Here is a 27,098-nt window from a genome sequence, read left to right on the forward strand (position 1 = left end):
AGAAGTCTATCCACAATTTATAAAACCAAACACTTTTACATAGATTTCGTTTCTGAACCTGAATCTTTGTACTGGTAATTACTGTATATTCAGAGCAACACAATTGAAAGTAGCCATACAATAAACAAATTCAATATAATGGTAATTTACAACGATCAAAATATTCACCCTTTCATGCTGTTTTTCCCTGTCTGACTTTACCACATGTGGGCTATCAACTTTATCCGAATGAACATAAGACGTAATTTGTAAAATTTATTGAATAACCGGTGCTGAGATTTTGAACACATCTACTTCCTCTTCAAACGCAGAGTTTTTAAAAGTGATATTTCTAAAAGTAACACATAACACAGCACTGAGATCTACTAATCAATGAAAAAGGCAAGAAAATTTCAAACTCTTTTGGCATACTAAACAGCACATCTCTGGATCCTAACCATTCTACATTTTACCAATATTCAGTGTAACTATCAAAATTTTCTTAATATTGTTTTCCTAGTGAATAATACAAACTACTAGAAAATGTTATTAAAATGCATACAGGTATACCAACTTCCAGAACAAACTCCTCTTTCTGAATTTCCATGATTCTCAAACAGAAATGAGAGGAGTATCCATTCAGTCTTCTGGTTAAGGTACATCAAGTATATCAACCGGTATCTGTTGCTGTACAAGTTCAAAGCAAAATAAAAACCTCAAAAATTGGGTAAATCCATTTTTTTTCAATGCTCATTCTTCAAACATCCAACTTGAAGTTTAGGGGAAATGTTCATTTTTCAGTAGAAGTAGTAGTTCCATAGTTAAATAACTCCAAATTCAGTTTTTACATAGCTGGTATCGACAGAAGGTAACGTACAAAGAAAAAATTCTTTCAGTGCAATATAGTCTCTAGTATTGTACTAAAGCCAAGTGGCGTGTCAGCAGTTACGCAACAATAATCTACATTTTCTATGGGAACAATAAATAACCCATTATGTTACTTCATACAATGATAATAGGGCTTGGAATGTTTCCTCTAGCTTAGCAACCTAAGATTGATAACAGCATGGGATCCCATTTCACAAAGCACTTAATATTAAATATTAAATACAGAACCAGTGTCATTTCGGTAGCCTCCAGTATTATTGGAGTTTTGGTTTTCTAGCATAAATGAATGTTGCTCTACCCCTCTCCTCTCCTTCCCTGGGCTTTAATGTCTTTCAAATATAAATACTTTGGAACAAATATAATGTTTGACATTGTTTCACAAACGTATTAAACGTATTTTGCTCTGAACTCCCTATGTGTCAGGCTCCAAAAAACATGTAGAGAAACCTCTAAGCAGTTGTCTTTATTATTCCTCACCTACAGACGGAATCTTGCCAGATTAAAGCAGACTACTTGCATCATTAAAGATATATATTGAGAACTTCTAGGAAGAAGCTCTCTTGACTATTTTCATCCCAATCAAAGTATCTAAACTGTGCTCTTTCTTGGTTCACCGACAAATGCACGCTAGACAAATGCACGGCAACAAAACCACGACGACAAAAGCGCACCCACAAAAGCACGCCCACAAATGCGTGCCATCAACAAACAACATATTGGGACGCAAAAACGTTATAACCTAACCCTAATCGCACTTTTGTCGCCGCGGTCTTGTGGGCGCGCTTTTCCCACAAAAGCGCGCCATCAACAAACAACATATTGGGACGCAAAAACATTATAACCCTAACCCTAATCACACTTTTGTCGCCGCGGTTTTGTGGGCGCGCTTTTGACGTCGCGGTTTTGTCGCCGCGGTTTTGTCGCCGCGCATTTGTCTAGCGCGTCTTTGTCGGGCCACGCTCTTTCTTGCTCCTTTAGAATGCAGCCCCTCCCTCCTGGGAATCTAAATTACATTCCACCTCACTTTGGGAGGAAGAGCAGCATAGGAATAAAAATAATCCTTTCTGAAAAAAGGAAGGTTAACCTGACTACAAATGTATGTGATTGTGCTATAAATAGTTTGAAGGATTCATCAGCAGAGTTAATATAAATTATAAATAATCCCCCAAAATTTCACTTTGTTGGGATGATTACATGCTGCTGCTTCCTTGGTTATTGTGCTTGTCCCAAAGATGATGCATGAGTTATAAGATAGTACTTCCATGAGCATGAGAAGATAAATTGTCTTAGCACATACAGGTAGTCCAGGGGTGGGTTTCTCGCCCCGTTCCAACCAGTTCAGTGGGAACAGGGCCGGCGGCGTCCTCGTGCACGCGCGCGGTGCACGCATGCGTACTAGCGTCTGTGCGAGGCTCTAGCTGCTCCTGGAGGATCGCGCAGGTGCTGTATGCGTCCTGCGCATGCGTGGAAGCGCAGAACTCGTCAAAACCGGGTAAGGAGCGCGGACGGGCGGGTGGGCCCTTCGCCGTTCCCGGAAGTTACTTACTTCCGGGTTCGCCGACCAACCGGTTCGCAGGGACCGCCGCGAACCAGTTGAAACCACCCCTGAGGTAGTCCTTAACTTATAACAGTTCATTTAGTGAGCGTTCAGTTATGATGGCACTGAAAAAAAATGACTTATGACCATTTTTCAGCTACAACCTTTGCAGCATCCCCATGATTATGTGGCCATAATTCAGATGCTTGGCAACTGGTTCATAGTTATGACTGTTGCTGTGTCCCATGTGATTCCCTTTGCGACCTTTTGGCAAGCAATGTCAGTGGGGAAGCCAGATTCACTTAACTGAGTTACTAATTTATTAACTGCAGTGATTCACTTAACAAGAGTGGCAAAAAAAGATTGTAAATTGGGGCAAAACCCAATTAATAACAAAAAAATTAGGCTTAATTATGGTCATAGGTCAAGGATTACCTGTCATGCCCAGAATCATAATTTATTTAATAGAGATAATCACATCCCAAAATGATGTACAGTGTTACACTGGGATTGTGTGTCAATGTTCCTTTAGTTCCATTTATTCAAATTCCTCTGTTGCAACATTTTGAATGGTATTTTCTACTTCCAGCATTTCCAAGAGAAATATAATGCAAACGTTACTAAAAGTGTAGGAAAGCAGGCGATGAAATATAAATATAATTACTGGATTCTTCTAGCTCTGTTGCAGATTGACAGATTGTAACTGACACATTAAATTTGAGGTTCTTCTTAAAATACTCCCATAATTCGATAAGAGGTTCAATTCTACCTGCTTGCCCCAATTTAGATTTTATTAAATCAGAATTTGGTAAACAGGAATAATCCTACTGTCCTTTGAGGCCAGTGGAGGTTTGCTTCTTTCTCTTTGGCAAGAACAAAAAAGACTCTATATTAATAACAACCATGAAAAATAAATCTTGCCCTGGGAATTCTCCTTGAATATATTTCTTTGCTACTTCCTGGTCAGCACCTTCCTGGTCTTATCTAAGTTCAGAAGCAAAACAGAATTGCATCTAGTGAATACTATCAGGATTACCAATAGCAGTAGACTTATATACCGCTTCATAGGCCTTTCAGGCCTCTCTAAGCGGTTTACAGAGAGTCAGCATATTGCCCCCAACAATCTGGGTCCTCATTTTACCCACCTCGGAAGGATGGAAGGCTGAGTCAACCCTGAGCCGGTGAGATTTGAACCGCTGACCTGCTGATCTAGCAGTAGCCTGCAGTGCTGCATTTAACCACTGCGCCACCTTGGCTCTTAATAGCAGTCTACTACTGCTATTGCTAAGTCTACTGCTAAGTCTACTGCTATTACCAGACCTACACACAAGACAAGGTCCTCAACCTACTAACACAACTAGGACTAGAATTTTTCATTGCTAAACAATGCGGTTGTACAAATGTGACATCGTGTGACTGCACTGCTTAGCATCAGCCATCCCAGCTTCCCCTATTGTCATTGTTAACTGAATTCCATTGGTTGTTAGCGGAGGACAGACCCCAATCCAAGCTATTCTAGGTTTGGTCCCAGTATATAAGACAAGGCATTGCCTCCCGTGACCCGACAATTGCGCGATAGACATATGCGCGCCGACAAAATAGCACCTCATTTTACCCACCTCGGAAGGATGGAAGGCTGAGTCAACCCTGAGCCGGTGAGATTTGAACAGCCGAACTGCAGAACTGCAGTCAGCTGAAGTAGCCTGCAGTGCTCCATTTAACCACTGCGCCACCTCGGCTCTTGCAAACGTTACTAAAAGTGTAGGAAAGCAGGCGATGAAATATAAATATAATTAGTGGATTTTTCTAGCTCTGTTGCAGATTCACAGATTGTAACTGACAAATTAAATTTGGGGTTCTTCTTAAAATCCTCCCATAATTCGATAAGAGGTTTAATTCTACCTGCTTGCCACAACTTAGATTTTATTAAATCACAATTTGGTAAACAGGAATAATCCTACTGTCCTTTGAGGCCAGTGGAGGTTTGCTTCTTTCTATTTGGCAAGAACAAAAAAGACTCTATGTTAAGACTCTATATCCTAGTATATAAGACAAGGCATTGCCTCCCGTGACCCGACAATTGCGCGATAGACATATGCGCGCTGACAAAATAGCACCGATTAAAACGCGACGTCAAAATCGGGCTGACAAATTCGCGATGTCAAAATCGCAATGACAAGCACAATAAAATCGGAAAAAATTACTGTTACTGTTTGATTAGCGAATTAGTTCAATGTGACCGCACACTATTTAAATGTCATCGCGCATTTGTCGGCGCGCTATTGTCGAAAATCAATTAGCGATTTTGACGGTGCTCATTTGTCCGTTGCGGTTTTGTCGACGTGCATATGTCTATCGCGCATTTGTCGGTGAACCATTGCCTCCAACTACCCTCACTGCCTATTTCCCACCATTTCTGCCTTTTTGGTTGGCTTGCACCATCTCTTGCGAGGCAGTAAGTACTCTATTTTTCGGAGTATAAGACGCACCTTTCCCCCCCCCACCACCACCAAAAAAGAGGGTGAAAATCTGAGTGCGTCTTATATACTGAATACAGCATTTTTGGCCTCCTGAAACCCCGCCCCCGCACATCCTGTTTTTTTTCGCAAAAATGGGTGTGCAGATGATTTGGGAGGCCTGCAAAATGCTCCTGGGGGCTGGGAAGGGCAAAAATGAGCAAAAAACGGGCTGTTTTGTGCCCGTTTTTGCCCCAGCCAGCCTTCAGGAGCACTCTACAAGCCTCCCAAAGCCTATGCATGCCCCGTTTTTTGCAGAAAACGTTTTTCACGAAAAACGGGCCATTTTTTGCTCGTTTTTGTTCCTCCCAGTCCCCAGAAGCACTTTGCGGGCCTCTCAAACTCCCTGCATGCCCCGTTTTTCACAAAAATTAGGCGTGCAGAGGGTTTGGGACGCCTGCAGATTGCAAAAACTCATTTTAAAAAAATTTACCTCTTCAAAATCTTGGTGTGTCTTATAGTCTGAAAAATATAGTAACACCACAGCTCTGGGACAGGTAGTCCTCAATTTACAACCACGATTGAAACCAGAATGTATATGGTTGAGAAATTTGCTAAGGGAGTTTTGCACCATTTCACGAACTTTCTTGCCACATTTGATAAATGAATCACCAAGGTTCTTAAGTTAGTCAGATGGTTGTTAAGTGAATTTGGCTTCCCCATTGGCTTTGCTCCCCAATGGGATGGTAACAGAGGTGGGTTCCTACCAGTTCGCACCTATTCGGTAGAACCGGTTCGTCAAATCTACCGAACCGGTTAGAAGAGGTTCCACCAGTGGACCCGGAAAGCAGGCCACACCTACAGAAGAGCTTCCAAAAAATTTTTAAACCCACCACTGCCCCCCCACACACATATATACAGACAGACTGACACACACACACACACACACACACACAGAGAGAGAGAGAGAGAGAGAGAGAGAGAGAGAGAGAGAGAGAGAGAGAGAAAGGAAGAAATAAAAAAATAAAAAAGAAAGAAAGAGTGAGAGATGAAAGAAAAAAAGAACAAAGAGACAAAAGGAAGGAAAGAGAGAGAGAGAGAGAGAAAGAAAGAAAGAAAGAAAGAAAGAAAGAAAGAAAGAAAGAAAGAAAGAAAGAAAGAAAGAAAGAAAGAAACTAACTCATGGTTGGCAAGCCACTCCCACCAGGTCACATGGCTGGCAAGCCACTCCCACAAAGGAGGCCACACCCAGAGAGTAGCTTTCAAAAAAATTTGAAACCCACCACTGGATGGTAGGCACGCTGGTGCACTTATGCCCTTTACAGACCTCTTAGGAATGGTGTGAGGTCCATGGTAGACAGTTGAAGTGAAGACACTTAACTGTCTACCTTAGCAACATAAATTTTGGGCTCAGTCATGATCATAAGCTGAGGACTACTTGTATTGTCAGCTGCCTTGGGCAATTTACAAACACAGATGAATGAAGATAGCAAGCTCACCATTCCTGTACTACTTGTTTCCAATGGACTTTAGCTTGCTCCATTACATTTACATTATCTAAGCCTGCCTTTTCCACTTGATTTTTCCACGATGCCACACTTAATTATCTGAGATTAGTAATGTCTAAAGAAACTATTTAAATAAGAACATATAGAAACCTATCATGCAGAGATAGAACATAATTCCAGAGAAATAAATTATTTTAATCAGAAGCTCTTGGGCAGTTCTTTTGCCCTTATATTCTTCAACTACTCTTTGTGGCAAAGAAAAAATAGAAAATTGGCAAAATATTAGATATTTGCACATGGAAAATGACAGCATTTAGAACTGATCTAAATCAGATGTGGTGCAACTTGATTCATAGTTGTTAGTTTAAAGATACAGGAAAAGTAGATATGGTTTTCAAATACCGAAAACAGCAGATGTATTGTCACTTCTATGCAGTTCCTAGTTCAACTTTTGATAAAGCATCTAAATTCCAGGATATTAACATACTGAATCACTTTCTGTTTATTCTGTCTATCTGCTAACATCGTCCTTTGTTATTCTTTTACTTCTTTGTACAAATATTCTTTGTATTAAAAAAAAAATAAGCTAAGAACAAATTCTACTACTGAAAGACTTTCTTTAAATGGTTCCACAAAGAACAGTGATATCTGAGTGTTTTATCTTTTAAAATAATCGTAGAAAAGACTGAAGCATTCCAATGAGGGCTACTTTGCCAGTTATCCAGGCTCACCGTAGTGAGTGCTGATATTGTTAAAAGATTTCCCAGCGGAGGCATGTAAATTGTGATGAAATTATTTTCATAAGTCTTTTATGATTGGAAGGGTAGTGAAAAGGACAATATTAATGTTTTCAACTGACTTGAGATCCTTTAAATACAGTATATAAAGTATTCAGTATTGGTTTCCTATAAAAGTAAGTTCCAGTTTTATTTGTGCAATTATGCCACGTCAAGTTTCTTACCTGACAAGTTCACACTTTTCTCTCATATTTTTTCAGTGAGAGATAGGGAAAATTTCAATTTAAAAATGAAGTTTTCCCTGAATTTTTTTAACAGTGAATGAACCGAAAAATATTTTAAATGAAGAAAATGATGTTGTAAGGCGAGTATGTCAAAAGTATAGTAAAAGTAACATCAGAATACTTTTTAAAATAGTTGTCTATTTACTAGCGCTATTAATCGAAGGGAGCTATTCCATCTTTTTCAGTGAAATGGTTATTTTTCTAATAAGAGAAAAATGCAGACGATAGAGAAAAGTGACAGAATTACAAATGCAACGTTATGTTGTATAAACTCCAAAGCTTTTAGAAGAACAATTATACAATGAATGACATGTCTATTAGCATTCATCATAAGATGACTACCATAACAGGATGATATATAATGGGAGGATAAAGGGATGAGAATACAGGATTATGGAAATTCTGGGATGCACTGAGTTTTGTATTACTAATTCTTAGATGATTAATAGTTAATAAGTATATACAAGATATAGCATTTGATTTAGACTTTTCCTGTTCTATATTAAAGATAAAGGTTCCCCTCACACATATGTGCTAGTTGTTCCCGACTCTAGGGGGCGGTGCTCATCTCTGTTTCAAAGCCGAAGAGCCAGCACTGTCCGAAGACGTCTCCGTGCTCATGTGGCTGGCATGATTAAACGCCAAAGGCGCACGGAACGCTGTTACCTTCCCACGAAAGGTGGTTCCTATTTTTCTACTTGCATTTTTACATGCTTTCGAACTGCTAGGTTGGCAGAAGCTGGGACAAGTAACGGGAGCTCACTCCGTTATGTGGTGCTAGGGAATTCGAACAGCTGAATTGCCAACCTTTCTGATTGACAAACTCAGCATCTTAGACACTGAGCCACTCTATTCTCTATTACAACAATATAAAAAATGTTAGTGAAGTTTAAACAAACATAGCTGGGTGTGCAGCACTTATTAATACATGTACATGCTACTTCCCGGTCAGCAGAAAGTTTCCTAGCAAGTTACTGAGATAGGCGGCATATGAATTTAAAAAAAACAAATAATCAAATAAAAATAAACCTATAAGCTCGGTTGGAAATAGGAATTAATTCAAAGTACACCCAGGAACTGTCAGCAACCATATATTTTAAAACAGAAATATGTCTGTACAATATATTTGAATAAAAATAGTGTTAACTTTTAAAGCATGTTTGCCTTTGTGTATATGCTTGATGCAATTTTCTGTACTGGTAGGACAATTTTTTCTTTGCATTATTCTATCTCACTTGCTTCAAACTGATTATTAATAACCTCTTTAACTTTGTGCTTTGAATGTACCATAATGAATGATCAACATTCATTCATACAGGAAAGTTACAGGATATTTTTTTATTTAATAAACTCCCTTAACCTACCGTTTCATTTTTCTCTTCTTTTGCCAATACATTGAAAAAATAAACCATCCGCCGGCCAATGCCGACTGGCGACTACCCGGAGGAGAGCCTTCTCTGTGGCTGCTCCGACCCTCTGGAATGAGCTCCCCGTGGAGATTCGAACCCTCACCACCCTCCAGGCCTTCCGCAAAGCCCTTAAAACCTGACTGTTCCGACAGGCCTGGGGCTAAAGAGCTTTTGCCCCCCTCCTCGAATGGTATGGTTGTTGTGTGCTTTTAAATTGTGTATTGTTATGTTCGTCTTTGTTATCCCCTGTCTGTACCCCCTTCCCTGATTGAATTGTGAACCGCCCTGAGTCCCCTTCGGGGGGAAAGGGCGGCATATAAATGTAATAAATCCTAATCCTAATTATATCCTCATTTTATTCCAAAGTAGTAGTCCATACTATTAAGAGGGTACCTACATTCAAGCCACATTAGCTTGCTTGTAAGCAAATGACCGGATCTGTATGGCAGGAATGGATACATTTGGTCAAATAGTCCTTGTTTCGGGTATTATTTAATCTATACTGACTCATATATTTATCTATAATGATTTTTTTTACCATGCCCGCTGCACTGTAACTCACCTTTCGGAATAGTCGCGCATCCTGCTCCTTGTCCCCAAAGCTATTGTTACTTAATCCCTTCGCTCCTGCCTGAGATTCTTCCTGCCATTAATATATGTTGCTCCCCCAGTTCTGCAAGTTTTCGCCTTTCATTTCTATAGAGATTTTTTTTTGAAAGAGCAAAACCACTAATCTCCAAGCTTTTGCGAAGCTTTACACCCTCAAGGGATCACGCACCGCCTCTTATCAAACAGAGGGAGCAATAAGCCAGTGTTTCTCAACCTTGGCAACTTGAAGAGGTCCGGACTTCAACTCCCAGAATTCCCCAGCCAGCATTCGCTGGCTGGGGAATTCTGGGAGTTGAAGTCCGGACCTCTTCAAGTTGCCAAGGTTGAGAAACACTGCAATAAGCAACTCTGTGCATGCTCCGGGAACCGAGGCTTTCATTCATTCCTCCACCCCGGAATCCATCGACAGCAAGGACGAGTTGGGGAAGGGGGCAGCGCTCTGCTCGAATGAATGAACCCCCCATCCCGGTCCTAAAGGCGATCCAGCTGCTGCCTTAACTTCGAAGGAACGGCACTCCGCGCATCCCCGGGGACGCGTTCAGCTGCAGATGTTATCAAGCTGCAGATGTTTTACCAGCCTCGGTAGGAAGCAGCAGCCCAATTAAGGCGAGCGCTGGTGCAACCTTACCCTGCCACCTTCTCCAATTTTGCCCGCCGTGCATGGAGGGTTACCCTGCACCCCCATCCCTTGGCTGCCCGCCTCCGGGTTCTGCCTCGCTGCAAGCTACGCTGCATCCATCCGAGCCAGATGTTTCCAGCCGTGTCCCCCCCACCCCGCACCGCCTTCCTGCCCGCTCGCGCCGGGTAGTTTCCCAGCGACTCCCTTGCTTAGCAATCTTCCCCCCCCCCCCGTTTCCGTTTTAGCCCTCCCGGGTCTCTTCTCCCGGCTCTCACCTGCCGCGCTGGGAGCCTGCACGCTTCCCTTCCGGGTGCTTCGTTTTCCCCGGTTGCCGCCCCGTCACCTACTCCGGCTGCAGCCGCGGCTCCGCCCGCTCGGTCCCAGGCCCGCGGCTTTCCCTCCCCAAACACACGCCACCACCATCACCACTCGCGTTGCCAGTCTCTCTTAGGAGGCGCTGGGAAAGACGCTCCGTGGGGGTCAGCAGAGGGAGAGTCCTGGAAGGGTTAGAGACCGACGGGGCCGGCAGAATAAGGGAACGGCAGGATCCGAAAAGATGCAATCTACGATTGATGCAATCTCTCTCTCCCACTTCTCTTTCTCTCTGTGTCCATTTGCCAATGGTTAAAATATATTCCTTCTGGGAGCTCTCTCTCTCTCTCTCTCTCTCTCTCTCTCTCTCTCTCTCTCTCCCACTTCTCTTTTTCTCTGTGTCCATTTGCCAATGGTTAAAATATATTCCTTTCTCGGAGCCCATTCCATCTCTCTCTCTCTCTCTCTCTCTCTCTCTCTCTCTCTCTCTCTCTCTCTCTCTCTCTCTCCCTCCCTCCCTCCATCCCTCCCTCCCTCTCTCTCTCTCTCCCCACTTCTCTTTCTCTCCCACTTCTCTTTTTCTCTGTGTCCATTTTGCAATTGTTAAAATATATTCCTTTCTGGGAGTCCATTCCATCTCTCTCTCTCTCTCTCTCTCTCTCTCTCTCTCTCTCTTCTCTCTCTCTCTCTCTCTCTCTCTCTCTCTGTCTCTCTGTGTGTCTCTCTCTCCCACTTCTCTTTTTCTCTGTGTCCATTTGCCAATGGTTAAAATATATTCCTTTCTGGGAGCCCATTCCATCTCTCTCTCTCTCTCTCTCTCTCTCTCTCTCTCTCTCTCTCTCTCTCTCTCTCTCTCTCTCTCTCTCTCTCTCTCTCTCTCTCTCTCTCTCTCTCTCTCTCTCTCTCTCTCTCTCTCTCTCCCTCCCTCCCTCCCTCCCTCCCTCTCCCTCTCCCTCTCCCTCTCCCTCCCTCCCTCCCTCCCTCCCTCCCACTCACTCACTCACTCACTCACATACATAAATACACACTTTAAGATGCCCACTAACTGTTTCTTAAACCTGTTCCCGCAGGGCCATTGTTAACTTACATGTGCATTTTACAGCTTTTCACAGAAGGGCGAATGAATTCATATAAACAAAGAAGTCTTCATTGCAAGAAGTTATCACCCAGCCCTCTCCCAGAAAAATGAAATATCCTAGGAAATATTGAAAGAATATTTCACTAGTCTGTTGGCAGAATATTTTCTCTGGATGTGAAAAGAAAGAAATATGTTTTTAAAAGACAGAATAGCTGCCTGTAGCTTCCTGCCCATCCCTACTTTGTCAATGGGCCATTAAGAAGGCCAAGCTAGTCCACTTTACATAATAAACACTTATGAGTTATGAGTTATGAAAGTTTATTTATATGCCGCCCTTTTCCCTGGGGGGACTCAGGGCGGCTTACAACTCAAGGGGGGGGGGAAACAAACATTTGACACGTAAGAACAATACATAATTAGAAGCACAACATTCATACCATTCGGGTGGGTTACATTCTTTAGCCCCAGGCCTGACGGGATAGCCAGAGTTTAAGGGCTGTGCGGAAAGTCTGGAAGGTGGTGAGGGTACGAATCTCCACGGGGAGATCGTTCCACAGGGTCGGAACTGCCACCGAGAAGGCTCTCCTCCGCGTAGTTGCCAGTCGGCATTGACCGGCAGATGGAACTCGGAGGAGGCCTAGTCTATGGGATCTAATCGGTCGCGTGGAGGTAATTGGCAGTAGGCGGTCTCTCAAGTACTTCTCCACTTCAGCTCCAGGGGGATGGGATTAAGGAAATTTACCCGACACATCACATGGCATCTGAGAACTCAACCAAACCTAGATTCAAAACACAGCTTAGAGAGTTGCCCCTGCATGGCCCCATGGGAGTCTGACAACCAATCAGAATGCATTTCTTACACAGGAACAGGAAACAGAGAGGTGGGACTGAACAGGTTATAAAAAGCCTATCAAGCCCCTCCCTCAGCCCTTCTCTTCTTCTCCCCCAACGTTGAAGCATGTGGTCATTTTTTCTGTCCAGGGCTCAAGCCATGTGGCCCTGTCCACCAATAAACCCTCTTTCCAAGCAGCCTCCATGTCTCCAGTGTCTTTTTCCCCACTTGGAGCCGAACCCAGAAGGACATTTCCCCCCCCCCCCAAACACACACAGAGATTTAGAGTGAGAATTTGTGAATGGCAAATCTCTTTTATATAAAACTATCTGTTCTCACTTAGTAGTTTTTAAACTCCTAAGACAATATTATTAGTGGGTTGTCAACTTAACATGTTTTTTTTTTCTTAACTGTACATGTTCAGTTGGATTGTAGTTAGTGGCACAATCCTATAGGGATTATCCAGAAATAATTTTCCAAAGCTGCAATTGTTGTAACCTGAATTACAGTGGTGGGACTCAAATAATTTAACAACCGGTTCTCTGCACTAATGACCAACTGGGTAGGTGGGGCTCAGTGGTCATGTGACCGGGTGGGCGTGGCCATCTCAACATCACTCAGGTCGATGGGCGCTTTGTCTTAGCTGTTATAATGTAATGAAAGTTAACCGGAGAGGCAGTTTCTGGAAGCAGGGCAATAAAGATTAGGCAAGAAGCAACACCAGAATGTTTCCTTCCTGCCTTCCTTACAGGATTAGCCCTGTAAAGTGGGGGGGAAACAAAAGGAGATTTCTTCCAACAATCGGTTCTCTGAACTGCTTGGAAAGTTAACAACCGGTTCTCCCGAATAGGTGCGAACTGGCTGAATCCCACCACTGCTGAATTAGTCATTGGTCTCATCTTTCAGGTCATTCAACCTTTCCTTGACCTAGAAAGGAAGGACAGGCTCTGCCTGTCTTTTCTTACTCTACTTCAAACGGTCAGTTTTTCAGTTTCTGTAAGGAAAAATTCCATCAAATAGTATATCTGCTGTAAATCATACTGGGGTACATTGAGGTGCGGAGCTTTTGCTGTTGCTTAGGATGCTGTAAGCATGGCCTTCCTTTAGCCCCTCTGATAATCAGGGCAATTTGTTTTTTAACAGTAGAAGTGTCAAGTCATTGTGCCAAATGCCAGTTCTCTTGTCAAGCCCTGGATGGCAGGAGAAGTAGGAAGAGAAAAGGTGTTGTTGTTTTTTCCTTGCCAGTTCTTATGGCATCAAAGCGATCCATTTCTTATCACAGAGCGGTTGATGACTTCATTCCCTCATTTCACTTTCCAGAGAGAGAGGGGAGGGGATAGTTATCTGGTTTATGAATGACACAGAATTGGGAAACAGCTAATGTCCTAGAAAACAAATGCATTTCAAAACAAATCTTGATGGGTTTTAGAATATGGTGCTGAAAGTAATGGAATGAGATTTATTTAACAGAAACACAAAGTTCTTCACTTTGGAAACACACAACAGATCCAAAGTTTTTGGAATGTGGGATACTTTGAGTGCCCGTGTAATGTGAAAAATATATTGGAATAAGAGGTGAACATCATGTGCTCTGACTGTAGAAAATGGAACGCAATTTAAACTGCATCAATAAAAGTGTAATTTCCAAGTCATGGGAATTGATCTTTCTATCGAAGAACAATCACTTTCCCAACCCCAAGGAATGAATCAATTTCTGAGTACTGCACCTTTAAAAGGATTTCAAGAAATTGAAGCAGATTGGAAGCGCAACAATATGTCCCATAGTTTCTTCTTTCTCTAAGAAACTCAATTTCTTAGTTTCATAGATTTAAGACCTATAGAATATATTGAAGGAGCTGGGTATATTTAGCTTTGAGAGGTAGATGGATGTGGGGAATATGACAGCCCTCTTCAAATACCGGAAAGAATATAATGTAAAGAAAATCAACTCCTGTTCTCATTCTGAAGAAATATTAATGCAAGTTACAGGAAGACAAATGGTGTTTCAAAGTTAGGGGAAAAGCCCTTCTGACAAGTGTTTGCCAGGGAAATCAATTACCCAGACACACAATGATTTCCCCTCTACTGGATTGGACTAAATAGCCATTTCTCTGGGATGCTTTCATTTGCAATAGTGGAGAAGCTGGATTCAGTAGTCTGGTCCTTTCCAAATATAAGACATCTGATTTCCTTGGCATTATATTTTACACAAGTATCATGTTCCTCATGTTACTCTGATGATTTGTGAAGGTATGGGGCTATACTGTACGGTTCCACCACAAAACCGCGGTAGACTAAAGCGTGCAAGACGAAAGCGCGTACGTGACATCATCACAGCGTGACGAAAACATCGCGCTGTGAGCGGTAAATTTAAAATTAAAGCGAAAACCTTACCCTAACCTCCCCAAACCTAACCCTAAGCCTAACCCTTAACCTAACCCTAAACCTAACCCTAAACCTAACCCTTAACCTAACGCTAAACCTAACGCTAACCCTTAACCTAACCCTAACGCTTAACGTAACCCTAACCCTAACCCTAACCCTAAACCTAACCCTTACCTTTATGTGAATCGGCTTGCTTTAATTTAATTTTAATTTTAATTTAATTTATTTTTAATTTTATTTGTCGCGCTGCTGCTGATGTCACGTACACGCTTTCGTCGGGCGCGCTTTAGTCGCCCGCGGTTTTGACGGGTCACGATACTGTACATTAAATTATGAACCCCAAAACACATTTTGAAACATTTACATCTAATTGACTAAGGGAAATTTCAGAATAGATATTGATATGAAATTCTGTATGATGTGTAAATTCTGTGGTTTATTGTGGGTCTCCCTTGGTAGCATGACAGTTTGAATGTTTTCTACCAGAAAATCATTTCATATGCCACCTTCGTTGCAGAAAGAGAAAATAGATTGCATTTAAAAACACTGCGATCCAGGAAAATTTGAAAAATGACCTACCGTATGTCTTATGCAATTATTGGAAGTGGTGAACAAGAAAAACTAGCTTGGCAATATGAGACTATGTTGAACAAACCTCTTTTCAATCTTCTTTTTTTTAAGTAAATTAGATAATAATCCACACAAGTACTATTGACAATATGCTTTATTATTTCAAATGCCCAGAATATATTCACAATCGTGCAATGTCCATTTTTATATACGCAAACTGGTTTTGCACAACCTTTGAGCCTTTGATGCACATATATAAATAGGAGGCAAAAGCATTAGCATGTTATAAAGGTGGGATGTAGAATAGGAGGAGAAGGAGAACATTCCTGCATGCCAATTGTTTCTAAATGCATTTCGGATTTGAATGCTAAACATACACTGAGCTTTTATGTTGTTTTGTGAATTGAACCTTTGAAATTATACTTTTTAAATGCCCTGACAATTCTTTTTTATACGTTTAGAAATTTACTGTTTCGACCCAGGGTTTGTGTGATGTGAGTAACATTGGCACTATAAAATATTCTGTTATGGTTCTGTAGTCTAACAGTCAATGCTTAAGGGGGGGGGGGTGAGTTTTAAGATGGTTAGCAGAAGTTTAATTATGACTCTCTAAACAGAAATTGCATAAAAAATCTGCTTGAAAACAAGAGGGATTGTTTTAAAGTAACATGATTGCACTTGTATACTGTTGCCTTTTTAATTCTAGTGTAAAAATAAGAAACTGAATATATTGATAGATAGTAGAAATACACCGAAGGGAGGAGCAGAGGGAAAGAAGAAAGAGGGGTAGAGAGGGTGGGAGAGAGGATCGGAAGGAGGGTATGGAAGGGAGGGAGTGTATTGGGAGAAAGGAGTGATAGAGGGGGAGGGGAAGTAGGAGAGGGGAATGTTGGAGGGGAGAAAGGAAAGTTGGAGGGGGGTGAAAGAAAGGGTGTATGGAGTGTTGAAGTGGTATATTGGTTTTGTATTTTGGGGAGTATTTTTGATAGGGATGTTGTGTTTATTGCTCAATGTTATATGGCCCCGGTCATGCACAGTATATATGTGACTGTATGAAATGAAAATGAAAATAAAACATATATGGAAAGAGAATATATATATATAAAAACAAGAGGGATTGGATCCCATCCGACCCCTTCTGATCTAACCACACTTCAGAAACAGAAACAATATATGACTTGTCAATCTAAAAAAATCTCTGATCCCCAATGTGTCACCTCCTTGACAAAATTTCAAAAGTTCATATAATCCATTTAGATACAGTTGAAGAAGAGACAGCAAAGGTACTCAGAATGCTGAAAAGCACCAGACCAGAGACAGGCTGTTTCCCAATGGCACTCTATAGAAAAAGGGAAAATCACATTTTAGGACTGAAACAAAAGAACAACACTTTATTACTTTTTATGAAACTTGTTATGTCTTATATTCTTCTCCACAGCTTGAACCCAACTCTCAAAAGAAAAATCTCTAGGCTAAAGACTTTTCTTTTGGGACTAACAGATTTTTTAAAAAAAGGCATGGGGAAAAAAGGCACGGAATTTTGTTTTTTGAATATGACAATTGCAGCAAGATTATGCTTAAAATTGGAATGATTTGGCGCTACCCACCATGGAGGAAATGTTGGTGAAGATGATGGAGTTTGCACAGATGGTTAAATTGGCATCTTTGATTAACGAAAAGACAACACCTACATTTATTGCTTATAGATTTTTTTTACATAAAACGGGGGGAAAAATGAACTTTTGAATTGTGCTTTTGAGGATTAGAAAATGTTGCACAATAGCCGTTTTTGTAACTGTAGACCATGGATAGTCAACCCTTTTATACCTACCGCCCACTTTTGTATCTCTGTTAGTAGTAAAATTTTCTAACGGCCCACGGGTTCCACAGTAACGGTGATTTATAAAGTAGGGAAGTAACTTTACTTTATAAAATTTATAAAGCAGAGTTACAGCAAACCCCTACCGCCCACCATGAAAGCTGGAACGCCCACTAGTGGGCGGTAAGGACCAGGTTGACTATCACTGCTGTAGACTAAGACATAATTGTGTAATCACACTTGTATTTGCTGCAAAGGAAATTGAGAGCTTCTTTTTTCTATTTCTTTTCTATTTATTTTTTTTACACCTTTGTCCACAGCTTAAACCCAGTCATCATTAATTAGAACACCCGCAAAAAGATTTGTTCTATCCATAAATATAGAATTGGGAATAAAGCAGGCCACACCGACAGAAGAGGTTCCAAAGTTTTTTGAAACCCACCACTGGTCCTTGGATATGATTATTCTACACTATCATGCTCACATTTATAAAACTCAGTGCCTCTGTGAAAGGGAAGGATGACTACTGCGTTTGTGGTGCAATCAGAACATTGCGGGTGTTGAAGTTGTTTTAACGCAAACCAAGGATGCCTTTAAAAAAACAAGTTTACATCATATTCTTATGCATGCCAGTGCTGTGTGTGAGGTAATTTAAGGTGGTTCTGACAAGTGTCGTCGGCATCTTCATATCCGGTCACATGGGCGGCAAGCCACTCCCATCCGGTCACATGGGTGGCAAGCCACTCCCACAAAGGAGGCCACACCCACAGAGTAGGTTCGAACAATTTTTGAAACCCACCACTGAGTAGTAGTGAATCAGGTTTTAAGAGTAGGAACCAGGGGTGAAATGCTACCAGTTTGGACCGATTTACCCCAACCGGTAGGAAAAAAAATGCTACTGGTTTGGGTGAATCGTTATTTCTGACGATCAGCTGTGACACACAATTTATATTAACTAGAAAGCAGGATTCCCTGCTTTCTAGCTAATCTAAATTGCGTGACACAGCAGATTCCCCCTCCCACTGTTCTACTTACTTTTGCAGGCGGCTCGGTAGCTGCCTCTGCCCACCCGCCCGGACATCAAAACGTCAGTTTTGGACGCTCTGCGCATGCGTGGAAGGTCCTGCGCATGTGCGGTGGTGGCGCATGCGAGCAAAGCATGCACGCGAGTGTGGGCACTCACATTTGCAAGCTGGTAGCAAAGGTAAGTTGATTTCACCTCTGGCACGAACTCTTCAGGACTCCCATGTCTGATCTCTGTGCCTCCCCCCAGTTCCTTCTTCTCTTCTTCCCTCCCTCCTTTTGAAAAGCACTGCTGATGTTCTTCAATGCAGCAGCAGCTGTGACAGATAATTCCTTCACTGAAGATAGGGCCTTAGTAAATAGGAAACCCTTTGGGAGTACAATACTTACAGAGTTATGAGACTGAAGGCTCTGAACGTCCTGTGGATAAAACAGATACTAATTGATTATGTCAGCAGCTCACTGTTGGTGCACTCATGGCAAGGCCTTATACAGCTTTGAAGACCTTGTTGTAGGGAGACCTTGCATTAGTAAACAAAGACCAGAACTCCTGGACATCAGTATTTCTATATTCTTTCTCGGAATTCTAAAATGCGACTTAGTTTCTTTGGAGAAAGAATGTGCCAACCTTTTGTTGTGGCCCAGCAGGAGCCGTTGGAGCTGCCACCAGACTCCTATAGCGAGGGGCCCTATGAGTCGGCCCTGGAGGATGTGGAGGACCCTGGACAGGGTTCCGACTCCGAGCAGGGCGCAGAGAGACTGGTTGGCCACCAGGTGGTGCCTGAGCCTTGGATCAGTGGGGAGGAGACAAGGGAGAGTGATCCAGAAACCAACAGTGAGTTGTTCCGGGATGCACGCCGTCGAAGAGCTACTCAAGAACAATTACTTAATTACAGGAGGTAATTACGCTCAGCTGATGGTCATTAGGCTCCTCTCCAGACTATAAAAGAGACTGCTTGTGCCACGCCCTTCTTGCAGACGTCAACGCTTTGACTAAAGAGAAACTAACTTGGCAGGCTGGATTGCTGCCAAGGTTTGTCTGAATTGCTGCCAAGGTTTGTCAGACTTGCTGCCAAGGTCCTTATCTGTTTGTTTACTTGGCTTTCAGCCACCGAGATTCTGGTCTTGTTATTAAAGGACATTCTCATTAAGCGTGTCTCGGCTTTTGTTACTGGATGGAGGAGGGGGTCAGAACACCTTTCTATGTTAATGACAGGACATCTAGTTAGGTTATGCCAATGTCATTTATTAAGACACAGGACTGAAGATTTGTACTACCCTAGGTCCAATAAAACCAGCTCCTCTAATCAGCAATCCTAAGTATACTTAACTGGGAAAGAAATCCTACTAAATTCAGTAGAACTTGTAATTGGCAATGTACCCTAGCCAAAGTTTATACATCGGCTTTACAACAAATAATTCAGTTCAAGAGCTCTATGGTTGGTAATAATACATACCAATATTTGGAAGTTATGATACTTTGAGTTTGAATTGGATCTGCTGGCTCATATACATTTTCATAGGCTCTTTTTATACTATTAATGTCTAAGCCAATGCAAAAATTAATCGTCGAGAAAGCTGAGTTATCATTGCCTTCTGAATAAAAGAAACCCTACAGAAATAAGCAACCCAATCTTTATATTCAAAAACATTTGTGGGAAAGATACGGCACAGTCATTTTGAATGTATGTGATCAACACACATTATTACAGTACAAAACTATATTGGATTTCTCAAAGTTCAATTGAACGTAGTACCAAAAACAGGATTGTAAACCTGAATATACTCAAGATCAGTGTGCAAATTCTCCCTAAGGTATAACAAATGCAATAGTATCAGAACAATCTATTTTCTTTTTTTTAACTCTAAGGATATGACAGGCTATACTGATTTGTAAATAGAGAAGATAATTAACTACTGCGGCCCAAATATATTTATTTGAGTAGTCCTTACTTGTCCATTCAGTTGCTTCCCTCTTCCATTACCAGAAAACTCAGTACTTCCATTCTGGGAACCCTGTGCAGGCAACCAAAAAGGGCAATTAGAAAAAGAAAATAATTTCAACGTAAGTTCCAACATTTCTATAAATATGTACTAATGCTTGAGAGAAATATTAGCTGCCTATCTTTATGTTGAGTACTTATTATATGATTTATTACCTGACTGGGAAAGATTGTGATCTACTTCTATGTAAAGGGAAATTGAGGCCCAGCTAGTCATTATTATTATTATTATACTACAATTGTATCACAATGGCCAGTTGTTTCGCCGGATTTGGCATTGGTTACTAGTCGGGCCCCATCCAGGGGCCTAGGACGTCGTAACGTATTTTCGTAATATGCGTGCAGATCCAAGCAGTGCGGCTTTTTGCATTTGACTGATGGTGATTTTGTCAATTTTTAACTGTTTTAAATGTAATTCCAGTGCTTTTGGAATAGCACCCAGTGTGCCAATTACCACGGTTCATCCTTCACTAAGCACAGGGCTGAATTTACACCCTAACACTGTCCCCTCAAGATCAAACACAAGTCTGATGCAGCCCTCAATGAAATCAAGTTTAACACCCCTGCTATAGATAGTCCTCAATTTATGACCTGTCATATTAAAATTACGACGGCTCAGAAAGGGTGGTTTGTACACTCTATAAAGCACTTCTGCTCATCATAAAACATTATGCCGGGCAATTCCCAGAAGGTAGCCTTTCTTATTTCCTGCACATTTGTATATAATGAATACTGCTTCTCCCCATTTAAAGGAAGACTTCACTGTTTTGGCAGTGATACCCTCTAAGTAGGAAATGCATTATTAAGACAATGGCTGTTACACACACACACACAAAAAAGAATCACTGCCGTTATTTATTGAGCAGATTCCTATCGCTCCTTTAAATCGCCTTAAACCTGTCAATACCGCACTTCCATTATTTCCCACAGCATTTCAGAGGTTTGCCTAAAAGTGTATCATGGACCGAAAGTCATCCAATATATTTCCATAGCTAAGGGTAGACTTGAACTTGGGTCTTCCTGGCTCTGGTTCTTAGTGCAGTGTTTCTCAACCTTGGCAACTTGAAGATGTCCGGACTTCAACTCCCAGAATCCCCCAGCCAGCGAATGCTGGCTGGGGAATTCTGGGAGTTGAAGTCCGGACATCTTCAAGTTGCCAAGGTTGAGAAACACTGTCTTAGTGATTATACCATACTGACTTTCACTGACGTTGGCCCCATTCTTAGTGAATCTCTTATGTTGTGTTGCCTAAACCCATCCAGTGAAGAAGAAACCACCACACCTTTCTGGAACCTTTCTCAATTAATGCGTTCTATTGCTGTGATACTCTGACTGTTAGGAACCTTTTTTTAAATGAAATCTTGGTTCTGTAACTGAAATCCATTATTCTGCACTCAGAACAATGAAACCAGGCACACAGCTTTGTCAAGTATTTGAAGTGTCTTCTCCTAGCCTTTTTCTCTCTCCAAATCTAAGCATTCTCAATTCAGTCTCTCTTTGCAGGAGTTACTTATATTTATTATCTTTCTTAATTTTATTCCGTGGTCAAAGGCTGACATTGCCGTGAAATATAAACTCCCCCTAAAAATATTCTTGTCCACTCAATTGGCTTCCTTGTCCACTACCATATTGGATGCTCGCACCATATTGACTTCCTTCTCCACCACCATATAGAATTCCTTGTCCACCATCATCCTGGCTTCCTTGTCCACTCCTGTATTGGCTTCCTTGTCCATCATATATTGGCTGATGCTGCTATATGAGATTCCTTCTCCGCCACCATATTGGCTTCCTTGCCACCATGTGAGCTTTCTTGTCCACTACCATATTGACTTCCTTCTCCACCACCATATAGACTTACTTGCCCACCATCATGCCGGCTTCCTTGTCCATCATGTTGGCGGATGCTGCTATATGAGACTCCTTGTCCAGCTCCATACTGGATTCCTTGTTCACCATACTGGCTACTTCCACCATGTGAGCTTCCTTGTCCGCCACCATATTGGCTTCCTTGTCCACCACCATATTGGTTATGGCCACCATGCTGGCTTCCTTGTCCATCATGTTGGCGGATGCTGCTATATGAGACTCCTTCTCCAGCTCCGTACTGGATTCCTTGTTCACCATACTGGCTACTTCCACCATATGAGCTTCCTTGTCCACCACCATATTTGTTTCCTTGTCCACCACCATATTGGCTTCCTTGTCCACCACCATATTGACTGCTGCTGCTATATGAGCTTCCTTGTCCATCACTATATTGGTTATGGCCACCATGCTGGCTTCCTTGTCCATCATATTGGCTACTGCCACCATGTTCAACATTTTGGCTGGTGTCCCCTTTACCATGACCATATTGGCCACTAGCTGATTGGGAACCCTGTAACAATAGAAGTCAGGTTATTTTTTTCCCATGCTCATTCTTATTGGCAAGTCAATTCATGTCAATTCATCATTTCTATACAAAAATATTCCTTACTTGCCCATCACCATGTTGGCTGCTTTGTCCACGATCAGAGGAACCCTATTAAAGAAAAAATCATCTCTATTTTTAAATATGATCGAAAAGAAAAATCCCTAGGAAAGTTGCATTTATTAATATATCTGGATGGACACCTTATATATTTGAAACATCTCTAGTTTATAAATTATTGTGCAAGAAAGCAAAGATAGTTCCAGAGGTGGGTTCCTACCAGTTCGCACCTATTCGGTAGAACCGGTTCGTCAAATCTACCGAACCGGTTAGAAGAGGTTCCACCAGTGGACCCGGAAAGCAGGCCACACCTGCAGAAGAGGTTCCAAACTTTTTTGAAACCCACCACTGGTCCTTGGATAAGATTATTCTACACTGTCATGCTCATATTTATAAAACTCAGTTCCTCTGTGAAAGGTAAGGATGACTACTGCGTTTGTGGTGCAATCAGAACATTGCGTGTGTTGAAGTTGTTTTAACGCAAAGATGCCTTTTAAAAAGCAAGTTTACATCATATTCTTATGCATGCCAGTGCTGTGTGTGAGGTAATTTAAGGTAGTTCTGACAAGTGTCGTCGGCATCTTCATATCCGGTCACATGGGCGGCAAGCCACACCCACAAAGGAGGCCATACCCACAGAGTAGGTTCGAACAATTTTTGAAACCCACCACTGGATAGTTCCAATAGTAATAGGCATCTCGTGTGCAATCCCAAAACATGTGGAGCACCACTTGAACACTACCAGAACTGACAAAATCATCAGTCAATTGCCAAAAGGAATTTTACTTAAAACAGCTTGCATCCTGCAATGTTACTGTTAACACCATCAACAACAATGTGTGCCTATCTCAGATCCTTGGGAAGAAGTGGATAAGTGGATAAAAATGCCAATGCAACAAGACATAATAATAGAAACAACTCTAGACTTCTCTTGCTGATGGCTCTGTCCAACTCTAAGTAACTACTAGCTACTTCCTCTTCAGAATTAAAGATTTGTATGGAGCTCCACAGACGCCAAAATATTATTTGATCCTAATTGACCTTCTATCGTTTATCAACAATCTATGGACCACCAGATATTTATTGGTCCCTTGAATTGTCCAATCGACTCCTGATATTGATCACTTTGGGGCAACCTTGCATTAAAACAAAATCCTGCTTTAAGACGGGTAACGTCTGGATGCTAAACTATGACGCTAAACTAAACTCAAAGAAACCCATTTCTGCTTCAGCGCAATCAAAACACAAATTAGTGGAGAATAAGTGCTTACCAAACGCCCATCTATGCAATAACATCGAATCTGTTAAGAAAACAGAACAGGAATTCAGTAATTCTTGAATAAAAGATATTCTGACCATTTGTAAAATATCACTTTTAGTCAATAATTTGTTTGGCTGAAAATGAATCAATGCTACTTTACGGATTAAGAATGATGGAATATAGTCCTTGGCACAATACCTAAAAACATAGTTCTTATTTTTCCTAGAGATGATTTTGTTAACTTTGCTAAGGTTTTAATTTTTAAAATTCAATGTTTAATTCTTTTTTATATTTATATGCAAATACAACATGCTCAACTGGATATGGTCCAGGTGTGTAGTATTCACCTGGTACTATAGTATCCACTGTATAGTACCAAATTATTATTGCTAATTATCAATTTACTATCAATTAGTGTTATCAATGCTGAAGAAAAATAGCTTGAGCCTGAATATATAGAATTAAGTTCTGGATAGCTACGCTGTTTATAAAAATTGATAAACCAAATAAAGTATCATAAGAAGCTCCAGGAAACTGCTACTCTGTCATCAGGGGTGGGTTTCAGGCAGTTCGCGGCGGTCCCCGCGAACCGGTTGGTCGGCGAACCTGGAAGTAAGTAACTTCCGGGAACGCCGAAGGATCCACCCCCCGCCCGCGTTTCTTACCCGGTTTTGACGAGTTCTGTGCTTCCACGCATGCGCAGAACGCATACAGCGCCTGCGCGATCCTCCAGGAGCAGCTGGAGCATCGCACAGGCGCTAGTACGCATGCGTGGACTGCGCCCGTGCACGAGGATGCCACCGGCCCCGTTCCAACCGAACTGGTTGGAACGGGGCGAGAAACCCACCCCTGTCTGTCATCATCTTGGCTCTGTCTTAAAGAAAAAATAGATTAATAGGTTTCTGTTACAGGGTTCCATTTTTAATCAGCTTCAAAAGACATACTGCCTTAACTTGCAAATCTCAGAAAAACTAGCATATATATACACAACCTACATTATCACACTTATTACACAATATATTAAATTGAGAAGAAAATTATTGATTGAGTCTGCTGCAGTACAATGTAGCACTTACCAAAAATTAACTCTAAGCTGCTCATCTCTCTTCCAAATCACCGGGCTGCCCCATCAGTCATTGAGTTACTGCCCGTGATATACTGTATGTCATGAATTCAATTCCAAGATTCCAAAGGCTGGGAATTTGGGGAATTGTTAGCTGCATCTTTGGAATTTAGATATTAAGACAGGCAAGAAGGTTGCCATGGGACTCCATTCAAAGCCCCGTCTATATGCATCTGTGTTCAATGCTGACACAAATGCAAAAAGGACAGGGCGTGGATCATGTTCCTATAACCACCATTTTGATCTGTTTGACTTCCCCTTGCAGATTCCACTGGGAATTATTGTCTGAACCCATCTGGAGGGCACCCGATTTGACAAGATTGCTTGACTCCATTGCCTTATTTTTCCCTAACAATATTATGCATAGTTAGGTGTTGTGGCCCAGCAGGAGCCGTTGGAGCTGCCACCAGATTCTGACAGCGAGGGGCCCTATGAGTCGGCTCTGGAGGATGTGGAGGACCCTGGACAGGGTTCCGACTCCGAGCAGGGCGCAGAGAGGCTGGTTGGCCACCAGGAGGCACCTGAGCCTTGGACCAGTGGGGAGGGGACAAGGGAGAGTGAGCTGGACGCCAGCAGTGAGTTGTTCCTGGATGCATGGCATCGAAGAGCTAATAGGCGTCAGGAACAGTTGCGTAGTTACAGGAGGTAATTGCACTCAGCTGGTGGTCATTAGGCTCCTCTCCAGACTATAAAAAGACTACTTGTGCACACGCCTCTCTTTGCAGAAGTCAACACAGGATCGAATGTCGGAGAACATTGTTAGGAGCTTGGCAGGCTGGATTGCTGCCCAGCCTTATCTGTGTTTATTGCTACCCAAGCTTGTCTGTGCCGGTTTGCTGCCAAGGACCTGTCTGTCTGTTAATTAAATGCCGTAACTTATCTTTGGCTCGGAGTGTGCTTTGGTGTGGAACGAGGTGGGTCAGAACAGTTAGGCATTATCCTTGATGATTATAGAATATTGGGAGAGTTAGAGAATACAGCTGTGATAATTATATGATACTACTGTAGGCTAGTCTTTGGTCTCTTTCACAGGCAAGAAGTGTGGGATTTAAATGTGCAAAGCTCAGTATGTGTCCTCTGTGCTTTGGACCTTATATACAGGTTTTCAGATCAGGAAAAAAAAACCATTGCAAATAGCTTTGCAGCAATTTTTCACAGTTGTGTGTTGGACAAAAAATTCATCACTCTGTCCATATGGTTAGTGGTGGGTTTCCCCCCCTCCCCTGAAAGCAAACACAATGATGGGGATGAAGGGTCAACACACAAACACACACACACACACACACACACACAGAGAGAGAGAGAGAGAGAGAGAGGGAGGAGGGAACAAGGGGATCAGCCATATTAGACTTAATTCTCACTAACAGAGAGGAAATGATAGGAAGTGTTGAAGCCACAGGAACTCTGGGGTAACCATGCAATGTTGGAATTCAACATTATGCAAACACAAGTAGTAGAACAAAGTGAAATACATTGTTTTTCTTACTTGTTCACCAGTTTGGGTGCTTCCTGAAGAAGTTGGGTTCTACAAAGGAAAAGAAATTATTTCTCCTGCAGATGCTTTTTTTTATTTTTTTATTTTTTATTTATTTTATCAATTTCATATATACATTCACAATTATATGATCTCATAACTGTTATTAATAATATGTATTTATAACAATTTTTCCCTACTGTTAACAATATACTTGAAGATTGCTTTTTTAACATCCCATAGATCCATCTTATCTTACAACGGTCCTACTTCTTCTTCCCTCCCTCCCTCCCTCTTTCCTTCCCTCATTTCTTCTCTCCTACTCCCCTTCCTTCCCTCCCTCCTTCCCCTTCCCTCCTTCTCTCCTTTCCTCCTTCCTTCCCTCCTTCCTTCCCTCCTTTCTTTTCTCCTTCTCTCCTTCCTTTCCTCCTTCCTTTCCTCCTTCCTTCCCTCCTTCCTTCTCTCCTACATTCCCTCCTTCCTTCCCTCCTTTCTTCTTTCCTTCTCTTCTTCCCTCCTTCCTTCCCTCCTTCCTTCCCTCCTTTCTTCTCTCCTTCTCTCCTTCCTTCCCTCCTTTTTTTTTTAATCAAGCAATATTTTTTATATGTTATGATTTTGGTTTTCAAAATAACAGGAACGTTACACTGCAATCTAACCGAGAGAGAATCTCTTACCTGACCTCCTGGCTGATTGGCTCCAGAAGAGGAGTAGTTCTGTAA

The 27,098-nt window shown here is 41.8% G+C and overlaps 2 protein-coding genes across 6 annotated transcripts in view; both read right to left on the bottom strand.

Annotated features, from left to right (window-relative positions):
* The window catches only part of SLC35A3 (solute carrier family 35 member A3), a 29,332-nt gene extending 18,984 nt beyond the window's left edge, over positions 1 to 10,348 (bottom strand). Inside the window, exon 1 of one of the 5 annotated variants that reach the window (XM_087719247.1) lies at positions 10,302 to 10,348. Coding sequence is in view for 3 of the 5 variants with exons in the window: in XM_014070590.2 (XP_013926065.2) it covers positions 542 to 586 (45 nt within the window). In the remaining 2 variants the exon portion in view is untranslated. Of the gene's footprint in view, positions 1 to 541; positions 868 to 9,360; positions 9,497 to 10,301 lie in introns of those variants that run through there. The other 4 variants (XM_087719246.1, XM_014070590.2, XM_014070588.2 and 1 more) reach the window with 4 other exon arrangements.
* A 6,064-nt stretch (positions 10,349 to 16,412) lies between these two features.
* The window catches only part of LOC148044526 (uncharacterized), a 99,915-nt gene continuing 89,229 nt past the window's right edge, over positions 16,413 to 27,098 (bottom strand). Inside the window, exons 50-58 of the mRNA XM_087720749.1 lie at positions 27,054 to 27,092; positions 26,392 to 26,430; positions 23,793 to 23,822; positions 22,528 to 22,572; positions 22,218 to 22,428; positions 21,910 to 22,025; positions 19,999 to 20,061; positions 18,436 to 18,465; positions 16,413 to 16,542 (exon numbers count right to left, since the gene is read on the bottom strand). Of these exons, the coding sequence (XP_087576875.1) occupies positions 16,444 to 16,542; positions 18,436 to 18,465; positions 19,999 to 20,061; positions 21,910 to 22,025; positions 22,218 to 22,428; positions 22,528 to 22,572; positions 23,793 to 23,822; positions 26,392 to 26,430; positions 27,054 to 27,092 (672 nt within the window). The 3' untranslated portion in view covers positions 16,413 to 16,443. The remainder of the gene's footprint in view (positions 16,543 to 18,435; positions 18,466 to 19,998; positions 20,062 to 21,909; positions 22,026 to 22,217; positions 22,429 to 22,527; positions 22,573 to 23,792; positions 23,823 to 26,391; positions 26,431 to 27,053; positions 27,093 to 27,098) is intronic.

This window comes from Thamnophis sirtalis, unplaced genomic scaffold (genome assembly GCF_051295495.1).
Source record: "Thamnophis sirtalis isolate CommonGarterSnake01/CBP01778 unplaced genomic scaffold, rThaSir2_p1.2 scaffold_7, whole genome shotgun sequence".
Taxonomy (NCBI): Eukaryota; Metazoa; Chordata; class Lepidosauria; order Squamata; family Natricidae; genus Thamnophis; species Thamnophis sirtalis.